The following is a 12,597-nucleotide window of genomic DNA, read 5'->3' on the forward strand; positions in this document are numbered from 1 at the left end:
GTAGCGGCGCTCACTTCCGGGCCCTCCCCGCCTTTAGTGAAACCATCGAGAGGACACCCCCTGCATCTAGAGCAGCCCGACCGGCAGCGTAACCGGGTGGCGCGCGAACGTGAGAGGAAAGCCGTGCGCAGCTGCGCTTTCCCGCCCCTGAGCCGTTCTAGACGCCGGTGAGTGCTGGGGCTTCGGCCAGCATCCTGTGCGGACCCGGGAGCGGCCTGACCCCGCCCCTCTCCTGGGGGAAGGCCTGGGCTCTGGCCGGGTCCCATCATGCACCACGCGGGGTACCCGGGCAGGTGCCGTGGGAGCAGTAGTTAGTGGAGGAGAGTGAGTCGCTTGCGTGGGGGCGCTGCCTTGGCCCCTCGGTGGGGTTTTGAGGTGACCACATCCTCCCTCTCATTTTTGTTCTCTATTTCGTCCTCCTGCCTTTTCCATACTCTACCCAACTATCTTCATCTTCTAAAAAGTTGCCATCGCAGAAACCACTCTGGTAGTTTTTGCCTCATTGGTGCCCGTCTGCAGTTTTAAGTTTCCCTCTCCTCCGCACCAAATATCCTATCACGTACATCTCCAGGGTTACTTTTTTTTTTGCCCCCCCAATGGAAAAAAAATCTACTCCGAGTAATTTGTGCATATGATCCATGAATAGTATCCCCGTCAGGGAGAATTCTGAATGCTGTTCTCAAGCTTAAGAGACACGTGTGAGTTATCGTATATGGGCCAGAAATAATCAAAGTCCTATATAAATTACTTTTAGAGTTCATCTTATAGTTCTGATATTAAGCAGAGCCTGCTTTCTATCAGTTCTTTTCCTTCCGTAGAGCTGTTTTTTGACCAAGTTCTAGGTGACACAGGAAAACCATCCTGCCTCTTTGCCCACCCCCACCCTCATTCAGGAATTATTCTGCCAAGCACCTTGGCCTTCTAATAGAAGTCAAAGTCCATTTCCTCTAGAAGAAAACCAAGGCGTGGTTTCCTTATAGCAGGATGATAAGATGGGTGTAAAATGTCAATTATGGTTACAAATTCCACACTTTTTTCATTCATAAGAAAACAAGGTTATTCGGTAACTCATCTACTAAATTTCCAGCAATATGAGTGGAAGCACTCTTTAGATCATTATTCTGTAATAGGAAAAGCATTACACTGATATGAGGAGATCTGATTTCTGGTTCAGTTCTACCCCTGATTGTGTGACTTTGGGTCAGTTACTTAATCTCTGGACCCTCTCTTTGCTTGTCTGTAAAATGGGAGAAGTGATACTAGGTAGCTTCTAAGGCTTCTTTGAACTTTAAGAGGCCAAGGGGAAAATCTAAGGAGCTCAGTAGAACATTTCTTGTGGAGATAGGAGATTGGGAAATCTCAACAGTTGTATTTAAGGTTGGCTTTTCTTTTAATTTCTAATTGAAATCAAAGTGTAGACCTTGGGGCACTTGGGTGGCTCAGTGGGTTGGGGCCTCTGCCTTCGGCTCGGGTCATGATCCCAGGGTCCTGGGATCGGGCCCCGCATCGGGCTCTCTGCTCAGTGGGAAGCCTGCTTCTACCTCTTTCTCTGCCTGCCTCTCTGTGTACTTGTGATCTCTGTCAAATAAATAAATAAAATCTTTAAAAAAAAAAGTGTAGACCTTTCCCTTTTTACTTCCCCAAAGAATAAGAAAATGCCTTTGGAGGAAATAAAATGTTCATTAGTGGTTCCCCAGATATGCCTATATTGAGTCAGTTCTCATCCAAATAATTTAACTATTTTCATTATGGGCTTTTATTACACAAGTTGACTGGGATACTGTATTGGAAGCCCTTTAGTCTTAGGAATGAAAAGAGTAATATGAACATGTATCAATCTCAAGAAATTTGCTATAGATGTACTCAAACACCTAAGGACAGCAGCCATCAGCTAAATAAAGCACTATGTTAAGAACAGAAATGCCAGCACAGATACCATTGGTGATTTGCTAATTGTAGGTGGTTTTATCTGTTCAATTTAAGGTTTCCATGTAAAGTCCATTTACATCTACAGAAGTATCTAAATTGTGCAAGCTTGTGAAATGAAATTCCTTCAAAGAGAATGATGGACTGACAACCTCTTTAACATTGGTTTCTAGGGTTAATGTTTTGATTTAGTACTCCGTTAATTAAATCCCCATAGAATAAGTGCAAAAATGGCCTCACAGAAAATTCTAGTGCACAGAGGTGTTGTTGTAAAGTTCCAGTTTATACAGAAGAGTGGTCAGATACCATTGGAAGCTAAAGATTCTTAGACTTCTTAGTATTGGCATTCTGTGCAACTAACTTGATTTCAAATTTAGGAACATTTTTTATGTTAAGAGCAAAATGTAAGTATATAAGGTATACCAAATCAAATTGCTAGACTAATCCTTTTCTATTAAGTATCCTAAGGATCTTTTTCTTTTTTTTTATAGGAAAAATGCTTTCTGAAAGCAGTTCATTTTTGAAGGGTATGATGCTTGGAAGCATTTTCTGTGCCTTGATCACTATGCTAGGACACATTAGGATTGGTCATGGAGATAGAAGGCACCAGCATAAGCATCATCACCTACAAGCGCCTAATAAAGAAGATATCTTGAAAATTTCAGAGGATGAACGCATGGAGCTCAGTAAGAGCTTTCGGGTATACTGTATCATCCTTGTAAAACCCAAAGATGTGAGTCTTTGGGCTGCAGTGAGAGAGACTTGGACCAAACACTGTGACAAAGCCGAGTTCTTCAGTTCTGAAAATGTTAAAGTGTTTGAGTCAATTAACATGGAAACAGATGACATGTGGCTAATGATGAGAAAGGCTTACAAATATGCCTTTGATAAATACAGAGACCAATACAACTGGTTCTTTCTTGCACGCCCCACTATGTTTGCTATTATGGAAAACTTAAAATATTTTTTGTTAAAAAAGGATCCATCACAACCTTTCTATCTAGGTCACACTATAAAATCTGGAGACCTTGAATATGTGAGTGTTGAAGGAGGCATCGTCTTAAGTATAGAATCAATGAAAAGGCTTAACAGCCTTCTCGGTATCCCTGAAAAGTGTCCTGAACAGGGAGGGATGATTTGGAAGATATCAGAGGATAAGCAGCTAGCAGTCTGCCTGAAATATGCTGGAGTGTTTGCAGAAAATGCAGAAGATTCGGAAGGAAAGGATGTATTTAACACCAAATCCGTTGGGCTTTTTATTAAAGAGGCAATGTCTAATCACCCCAACCTTGTTGTAGAAGGATGCTGTTCAGATATGGCTGTTACTTTTAATGGACTGACTCCTAATCAGATGCATGTGATGATGTATGGGGTGTACCGTCTTAGGGCATTTGGGCATATTTTCCATGATGCGTTGGTTTTCTTACCTCCAAATGGTTCTGACAATGACTGAGAAGTGAAAGAAGAGCATGTATATGATCACCGTATAGGACAGGTGTTGTCACTATTTGTAGTTACAACTACATATCCAACATACAGTATGTTTTTTTTTTTTTTTAGTTTGGTGACACTGGTTTAATTGAACATTGAAGTTTAGTGGTGCATTTTTGAAGAGGGTGGGGTTTTTTTTCCTTAAAACACATGAAAATTTCAAACATATTGGAAAAAATGTTTTAAGGCTAATTTTGCAAATAAAAGGTATATTTATAAATATATTTATGTGATAAATCCTAAATTATGAATCTGTGGCACATATTTTTGCTGATTGGTTAAAAAATTTAACATGTCTTTTTAGCTTTCTAAGATATGCAAATACAGTCTCTAGTTGTGAATTTGTGATTACAGTAAAACTTTGAGCTATGTGTTTCCATTACTTGTAATGCTGGTCCATGTTCTAAGCCTCTGCAAGTGCTCATGGATTTGCTTTCTCGAAATACACAACCAAGCAACAAAGGAAATTCGTTCCCAAAACTAATGTTGACGTGAAAGTTGAATTCTGTCCCTGAGAGGAAAAGTGAAAATTACCTATAAAGGTTAATCATTTTCCCAGGAGCTAATTTAGTGACATTCCTCAGCATATACAAGTTGTCTGATACAATACTTCTCTGTGCAGACACTGAAATTGAAGTGGTCACTATGAAGAATCTATATCTGTTGAAATTTCTTTACTTTGCTGGGCAAATGAGTTCTGTGGAAGTCTCCTTTCAAGAACTTGTTTTAATGGTCTGGAAGTTTGACTTACCTGAGTGGCGTCTGATCTTTGTTCACCTGTTCAAATTCTGAGATTTTCCCCATATTCATAGTTGCAATCATATCCAGTGGTTTCAGGTGCGGAGGCCCCAACCTCACCATTCATCTTGGACCATACCCTTTGCCTAATTTCAGTGGCTACCCAGAAAGCTTTATCTAGGGATGAATACAACAGCTCTTGGCATTATAAATGTATGAAATATTTGCTGCTCAATTGTCCTATAATTGGGACTGTACATGCTATATTAAGTAAAATCCATAAGCCCCCCCCACAGGGTGTGAGACCATGACATATTAGAGATCAATGTTTCCTGAAACTGGCCTCATGATGTTAATGGTCTCCCACAGCTTTTACAAACCAGGAAGAGAATTTCCTCAAGAGGGCCTCAGGCTTCAAATTATCGATCATCAGTGCATGAAGTGCTTTTTAAAAATTTTATCTGATTTTCCTTATTGGGGCTTTTGGTTAAAATGAAGTGTTATTAATTTTAAAAAATAATGAAACTTTTTATCATGCACTCTATATGGTCTCAGATGCAACTAATAAAGATCAAGTCATGTTCAGTGTAAGTAAAATGATAAACAGCATCTCCCTGAATGTCCCCAACTTATAAGTGTCACCTTGCCCCAACAACAATATATTTTAAAGAATTATGCATTTATCACTTTCAATTACATTAGTGTATCGAGATATAATTGTAATAAATATATCAGAATACATTCCATTGTTTGAGTTCCTGGTGGATGGTAAGGTAACAACAATTGCTTTTTAAACCAAATTGGTGCTCCTCAGGGGTGCCTGGCTGGCTCAGTTGGTAGAGCATGTAACTCTTTATCTTGGAATTGTGAGTTTGAGCCTATACTGGGTGTAGAGATTACTTAAGTTTTGTTTTTTGTTTTTTTTTAAGGGGCATCTCTGTGACTCAGTCGGTTAAGCATCTGCTTCAGCTCAGGTCATGATCTCAGGGTCCTGGGATCTAGCCCTCTGTCGGGGGCGGGGGCCCGCTCAACAGGGAGCCTGCTTTGTTCCTCTCCCACTGCTTTCCCCCACTCATGCTCTCTCAAAAATAAAATCTTTTTAAATAATTATAATAAACCAAATTGATGTTCTTGGTTGTATTTTTATACACAAGTATTTGTTTATGAAATGTTACTTGTCTTAACATGCTATCTCTTTAAATTTATTTGTACCCAGTCTTGTAGGTAGAGTCTGATTCGGTAATACAGAAAACAGTACTACTGGGGTCATGGTTATAGATTTGATCATTGTGTATTCAGTAGCCAAAAACTGTAACCCTAATGTTACCTGTTACTGGGGAAAGAATTGCAAAGAGTGGAGGTTAGTGGAAATTAATCATGGTTGTGAATGTATTTTACAAATGGCTAGTGACTACCACATTGGACAGCACAGGCCTAACCAGTTCCAGAAGTGTGAGATCCACTGGATGAGATGTGAAAGAGAAAGTTTAGGGGTGCCTAGATCACTCAGCTAAGCGGCTGTCTTTGGCTCACATCATGATCTCAGGGTCTGGGAATTGAGCTCCAGGCCAGGCTCTGGGCTCAGGGGGAGTCTGCTTCTCCTTCTGTCTCCCTCCCACCACAGCTTGTACTCCGTCTTTCTCTCAAATAAATAAAATCGTTTTTTTTTTTTATTTAATTTTTCTTTTAAAAGTTGTATTTCTTTTCCTGGGTATCTTGAACTACAACCTGACTTTTTCACAGGCCCTAGGCCATCTCCTTGTGTCATCACTACATCTACTACATCACTACACTACATCACAACATCACTACATCTTCTTTCTCCAAATTAAAACATTGGGTTTGGGGGAAAATATAGATTAGACCCCTTGGCTTTTTGGGTTTTATGTAGCTAAAAGGTTGCTTATGTATCCAATCTGAATTTTAATGCCCAGGTTTTTCTGTAAGGCATTTAAACCCATCTACTGAGCTTTCTTAAAGCGGGCCACACCAGATTAGGAAAGTTACTGAAAGCACAGAGTCTAGTGATGAGGTACCACTAATTTCCCCTCATTTGTTAAGAATATTGTGTTCCTTTTACTGCCAGCTGACTTGGAATGATGAAGGTCTGAGTGGTTATGTGAAGAGCATTGTGTTTGTAGAAGTTCAGCGCTTTTTTGGCATACAAAGAAATTCAGAAATGTTTGCCAACCTTCCCACAAAGGAGTCCCTCGAAGTTTCATTAAAAAATAATCAGTCAATAATTCTAGTATCAGGAAAAAATATTTAAAAGACAATGGGGGAAATTACTTGTTTGGAAGGTATGAAATGATGGTATGTATCTGGGGTCTCTACTGTAATTCTTTTTTTAGAAAAAGATGAATCCACTTCTAGGGCTCCTGGCTGGCTCAGTGGGAGGAGCATGAGACTTGATCTAGGGGTCACTGAGTTTGAGCCCCACGTTGGGTGTGGAGATTAAATTTTTTTAAAAAGACAAATCCAACTTTATTCATATGGCACCTGTATACTGTAAATATTCCTTGAGTAAATTAATTATCTGTGAGCTCAACACTAGGTATTTTGTGGGAAGCAAACTCATAGAATTCACACAGGGAGTCAAACAATCACTTCATGTAAGCTCTGCATGAGCAATGAAACAAGCTATCGTTTATTATTGGAATATGATGGTCCTTTTACCTTAAAATCCTCAATTTGATAAGTGCTACATATTTTAATCCACATAATTCTTGTTTCCTTTGTTGTTTCACTGATTCCATGCAAGAACGGCCACATTTGATGAGGCTATTGCTGGCAATTTGGCCAAAGCCTTAACAGGAAGAGCAGGACCTAAAAATAAGACTCAGATTTTCACTGGATGCATGGATGGATGGGAGTGATGGGATAAGGATGTCCTTAATGGGATGGGCTTGCATTTTTTTAAGAAATGGAATGCTTTGATCTAGTGAGTGACTAAGAGACACTCACATAGGTACTTGGAGAGTTATAAATGGAGATGTTCTAATAGTCAAAACACCAGCCCCATATGATCTGAAGGGAAAAGGGAAAGGCTGGTCCTAGCTTGATGGAAGAGGGAATGCTGGCACTGGGAATCTTGTCCATGTTTACCACTCTTAGGTACTCGCCACTACAGGGAAGCTTCAGGGACTACTGCCCATTCTCCACTCCAGTGCCATCCAACAGAAACAGGTAAGCCACATGTGTTGTTTTAAGTTTTCTAGCCACATTAAAAAAGTAAAGGCACACGTGTAATTACTTTTAGTATTTTATTTTACCCAGTATATCCAAAGTATTGTCACTTCAACATGTAATCAGCAGAAAAAAATTAATGATAGCTCACATTGCTTTTTTATTTAAGTCTTTGAAACCCAATATGTATTTTAGAGTTATAGCACAGGTCTAGCCAGTTGCAGAAGTGTAAGACCCCCCCACCCCACTCCCACCCCCAAGGCTCATACATGAAATGGCAGAATACTTTAAGTTCCTCCTAAAAGTCCTGTTGAGTATTCTCGTTGTCTTGAATGCTATGTAAATTACAACCTGACTTTTAGTAGGCCCCAGGCCATCTCCTCGCATGAGTTTAATCACTAGACCTTCCTTCTGAAAATTCAATCACTGGATCTGGAGCAATAGAGATTAGACCCCTCAGCTTTTCTCCTTAGATTAAAACTGAACCAAACTGCTCCTGTCATTAATTTTAATATTTTAATACTCCTTTCCCCCATTTATCTTTTGGATATATCAATAGTCACAAAGCAGCTGCTAGCCCTGCCCCTTGCACATTATACCCCATAACCTCTGCACTTAACTAACCCCTCCCCCTTGTATCGTTTTCTAAATGGCCTATTAGCCAAGGCTTCTAAATGGCATAAACTTTAAATGGTCACAAGTCATCTGGCTTGTAGGTGACTAAAAAAAAGTCAGGCCTCAGGACTGGGTCCAATTTCAAAAGATTCTCTCCATATACCCCACTGATGAAGAGGGAAACAGGAAAACATTCCCTCAGAAGCACAAAGAAGACCCTGTGCAAGCAGCCTATTCTCACCACATTCAAATCCTACTCCTATTTCCCACTGTGGAACAGAGGCTTGGCCAACTCAGACTCCCCTCCAATAACCCATAAATAAAGCCGGCGAAACGACTGTGGGATGAGGTAATTTTTTGAAATATGAGGGGAGAGTTTGCAGTCAGGAACAGCTAGGTCCAAATCTACCATTTATTAGTCATGTATTTTCAGGAAAGTTATATAACCCCTCAGGTGCCTTAGTTTCCTCATTTATAAAATGAGAATTAAAATCTACCTCATGGAATCCTACTAAAGATGAAACAAGATACTGAAAGTAGAGCTTGTGCATACAGTAGGCGCTCAGGGAATGTTATTTCCCTTTCCTTAGCCCCATGGACAAGTTCAACTAACACTTTACACAGCTAAATATGTATCAATCCCTTTTGTTAAATACCTAGATGGTAAAATAGTAGAATGTTGATGAGAATAACAGCTGGCATTGAATATTCAAGTTCATAAGGGAAATCCCTTAAGTTTTAAGATAACATCTGTACATTTAATCTGTGCCATGCAATAAAACAGCTCTTCCTTGGCTTTTTTATAAAGTAAATATTTCTTTAGGAGAAGTTCAGAAGTTGCTTTTAAGAATATTAATCTAGAGCAAGTTCCCCTTTCACAGCAAATTAGACATTATTGAGCCCAAACTGCCCAAATCGGTATGGTTTCTATCTGCTCACACTTTAATCAAGATGTTTCTCTTTATACAGGCAAAAACCACAGCTTAAGTGAGACTTCTGCATCCCCAGTAAATGTATCTGGGCATTTGGTAGTTCAGAGAGAACTGGGTTTGACGACACCCAGAAACTCATGAGGCCATGTGCCTTCTCTTAGGTTTCCACATTTGGGAGCAAGAAAGGGGAATTTCTTCGTAGACTTTTTGGAAGTATTTTACAAAATATAAAATTTGTACCTTATAAATCACAATATAAAATAAGTACAGTAAAAAAAATAAAAAATAAATGAAATAAGTACAGTGTAAGTGTCCAAGTTTTTACAAGACTTTAGCCCCTACTCTTTTTAAAACAGAATAAAGCAGGGTGCCTGGGTGGCTCAGTGGGTTAAAGCCTCTGCCTTCAGCCCGGGTCATGATCTTGGGGTCCTGGCATCGAGCCCCACGTTGGGCTCTCTGCTCAGCAGGGAGCCTGCTTCCTCCCTCTCTCTCTGCCTGCCTCTCTGCCTACTTGTGATCTCTGTCAAATAAATAAATAAAATCTTAAAAATATATAAAACAGAATAAAGCATTGCCAGTGAAAAATATTTTCTACTCCTGTACTTTTTGAAAGCAATTAGGAGACATACTAACTTGATGGACTAGAGACACAGGTTATCCCAGTAAATGAAACTCTTTCTACTCTATATTCGCATTTCAGGTTGAACCTTCTGAAATCTAAAATGCTTACACAAGCAACTTCTAGAAATATCTTAGGAAAAAGCCTAATTTTTCCTAATCCTGGAGAAGACAACTCTCCAAGAAACCTTCCAGAGCCTACAGGGCAAAAAGGACTCTCCTTCCAACCTCCTCATCCTGCCCAATCTAATCCAGATGTTTAAGTGAACAGTGAATTTTGACTTTACAAAATGAGTTCATCAGGATTAGACCTGATAAAAACAGAATTTAGACCAAGAAGTGCACACAAAATCTTTCAGATCGTGAGAAACTAAAAATTTTTGTTAAGACATCTGTATGCAGAAACAGACATTACAAGCCCTGTGGATAGGGAAGCAAAACTAGAAGACAGTGCACGGCTCCTTTTAAAAGTTGTCTCAGATTTAAGTAGTATCAATCCAACATGCACTTTCATCACAAAATCATCTCATTAGTTTGCAAATTTCCAAGCCTCAGGGTTTCATCATGCATCAGCATAGAAGGACAACCCCAGCATTTGGTGACAAAGACTTGAGAGTGTCCCCTTTTGAAATAGAGTGGGAAGAATAAAAAGGTTGCCTGACCTCAAAAGTCTCTCCAATATGGCTTTCCCAGAGGCAAAAAGGGAACTGAATTTGATTTGTTTCCAAGGCATATGTTTGGAGAAATGGCACTTCCTCCAAGCAAGTGCTTACATGATTTATTGCTTATTAGAAGTCTTTTGCTCATACACTTGTGAAAATCAATAGAATTTACTTATTTCCCCAAAGAAGATTAAATGAAAGTTCATAGTTAGCATTCACAATCATGTCCTGTGATAAAAAAATTAAAATTAGAAGATAAGAAAATTAACCTTTGCATCTTTTAAATTTAGAGAGTTATTTCCCCCTATGGTAGAGTTCTGGGAAAACTTACAATGAACCTGAAGAGAGTGAATGATTATGCCCCAAAAGTCCCCTCTATTCACATACTGGCTGAAATTAAAGTACTTTAAAATTGAGGAATGGAACAAGAGCAATAAAAAATAGGATGTCGAAATCATAATTTGTTTTACTTTTAAAATGTGTAAGAAAACCTGTTTAATTAGAACTGAACAACAGTGAAGCATGTCATTCTCTGTAACAATTAGGGTATTAATTAGAAATTATTTCATTAATTGATCTTTTACTGTCAAAGTGTTCAAGGATAAGATTTAGTGTCCTTTCATTTTTTTACTCCAAGAGGCAAATATTAATAGTACTAAGTACTTTGGATGAATGGGATATTACTAGGAGAATTCCAGTGAATCATCTCCTGTATGTTTTCCCATACATAAATTATATTCTCCAAGAGGCCCGCCTCTTAAGCAAACCAACCAACCAACCAACCTGCCTGCCTAATAGTCTTCCAGATTAAAAACTGGTTGTCAATCACATTCATTCACTCCTGTTCTGATGGAGTTGTAGTCCTTTACAAGCACTTAATTAATTTTAATATAATATTAAACAAATTAGTGTTACAGTTCATTATATATAGTCATTCTTTTACCTGTTAGAAAGAGAGTAACAAAGTATACATACAAAATATAAAAACATACAATACAAAGTATACATTTACATGCATCAGTCTCCATGCTGACAGGCGTGATTCCTTTAGGAACTATTGCTGAGAGACTGGGATATTAAGAACAATTATATTTAATCTAATTTTTACTGTCTTAATACAACCAATAACATTCTAAACGTTAAGTGTTCTGAAGGGCTTTCCAAATATATTTTAATGGCCTAATTCTTACAGGTTATAACTTGAGTAAGTTTCTGATTGCTTGAGACCTCAGAAGTGATGGTTACATTGACACAGGATGCATACATTTTCATTTTTTTCCTTTCATTATAAATCAGTTCTAGTGGCTACTCCTTTAGAAATTGGAACATTTTGAGTTTCATGAAGAGCCTTGAGAGATATAGTCTCAAAATTAAGGAACCTAGATAAACACAGTTAAAATATTTACCACATTTTGTTTGGGCATACATTCATTTCATATTCCCATTAAGAGATGATTGCTACATTATTAATATTCTCATGCATAAAAAGTAAAATATTTATTGTAATGAAATACCTGTGCACATTGAGTCATTTGCCATTCTTGTATTTTTTGAAGTACTATGCTTAGAAATACTGTATCCTCAGTAGCTGATTTGTATCCAGAGGAGGAACTTGGCTGGATATAATCATTATTTGACAAATGCCATATGACCTTCTGTTCGGGGACTATCAAATCCCTTGAATTGGAAATGTTCAAGACTACCACTAGGATAAATCCAGCTGTCTGTTTTGGGTCCAGAACATTAAAAAAAAAAAAAAGAAAGAAAAGGAAAAATGCGGCTGCCAACAGAACACCACCAAACCACTGTAATAGTCTCCTAGAAGAGGGCTGATCAGGCCTTTCTATTACTGCACAATGGGATGACCATCTGAGTTGGAATGCTGAATCCTTGCAACTCCAAGACATCTGGATGTTCTTAACCTTCTCATACTGGATATAATCTAAGAAATATTTTTATATTTAGCTCATGTGTAATTTTGAAATTTTGGTGACCAAAATTGGAAAAGTATTAATAACTTCCCAGTGGCTTTATCAGTCGGTATTGGGCTATCACCATTACCCAGATTTTTTTAAATGTAAATTTACTCACTAGCCTGAAGCTCCTTAAGGGCAAGGGCCATTGTGTATTATTCATCTTTGTGCCATATCACCTAGAACCTGGCAGGTATTTAATAAATATTCGTTGGGAGCACCTGGGTGGCTCAGTCAGTTAAGCATCTGCCTTTGGCTCCGGTCATGATCCCAGGGTCCTGGGATGGAGTCCCGCATGGAGTCCCACATCAGGCTCCCTGCTCAGCGGGGAGCCTTTTTCTCCCTCTCCCTTTCGCTCTGCCTCTGCCTCTCCCCCTGCTTGTGTTCTGTCAACTAAACAAATAAAATCTTTAAAAAATATATAAATGTTCATTGAGCTGAACTGACCTTGGCTGA

The 12,597-nt window shown here is 38.8% G+C and overlaps 1 protein-coding gene across 1 annotated transcript; it reads left to right on the plus strand.

Moving 5' to 3' along the window:
• The first annotated feature begins 31 nt into the window (after positions 1-31).
• On the plus strand, positions 32-5,277 carry C1GALT1C1 (C1GALT1 specific chaperone 1). The gene is made up of 2 exons (XM_082716276.1): positions 32-167; positions 2,418-5,277. The coding sequence occupies exon 2, from the start codon at positions 2,423-2,425 to the stop codon at positions 3,377-3,379; it is 957 nt and encodes a 318-aa protein (XP_082572402.1). The 5' UTR covers positions 32-167; positions 2,418-2,422; the 3' UTR covers positions 3,380-5,277.
• The last annotated feature ends 7,320 nt before the right edge of the window (positions 5,278-12,597 follow it).

Source organism: Mustela nivalis (assembly GCF_964662115.1).
Source record: "Mustela nivalis genome assembly, chromosome: X".
Taxonomy (NCBI): Eukaryota; Metazoa; Chordata; class Mammalia; order Carnivora; family Mustelidae; genus Mustela; species Mustela nivalis.

Excerpts from the sequence above, each read along its gene's own strand:
- C1GALT1C1 (XM_082716276.1), top strand. The coding sequence starts at position 2,423 with ATGCTTTCTGAAAGCAGTTCATTTTTGAAGGGTATGATGCTTGGAAGC.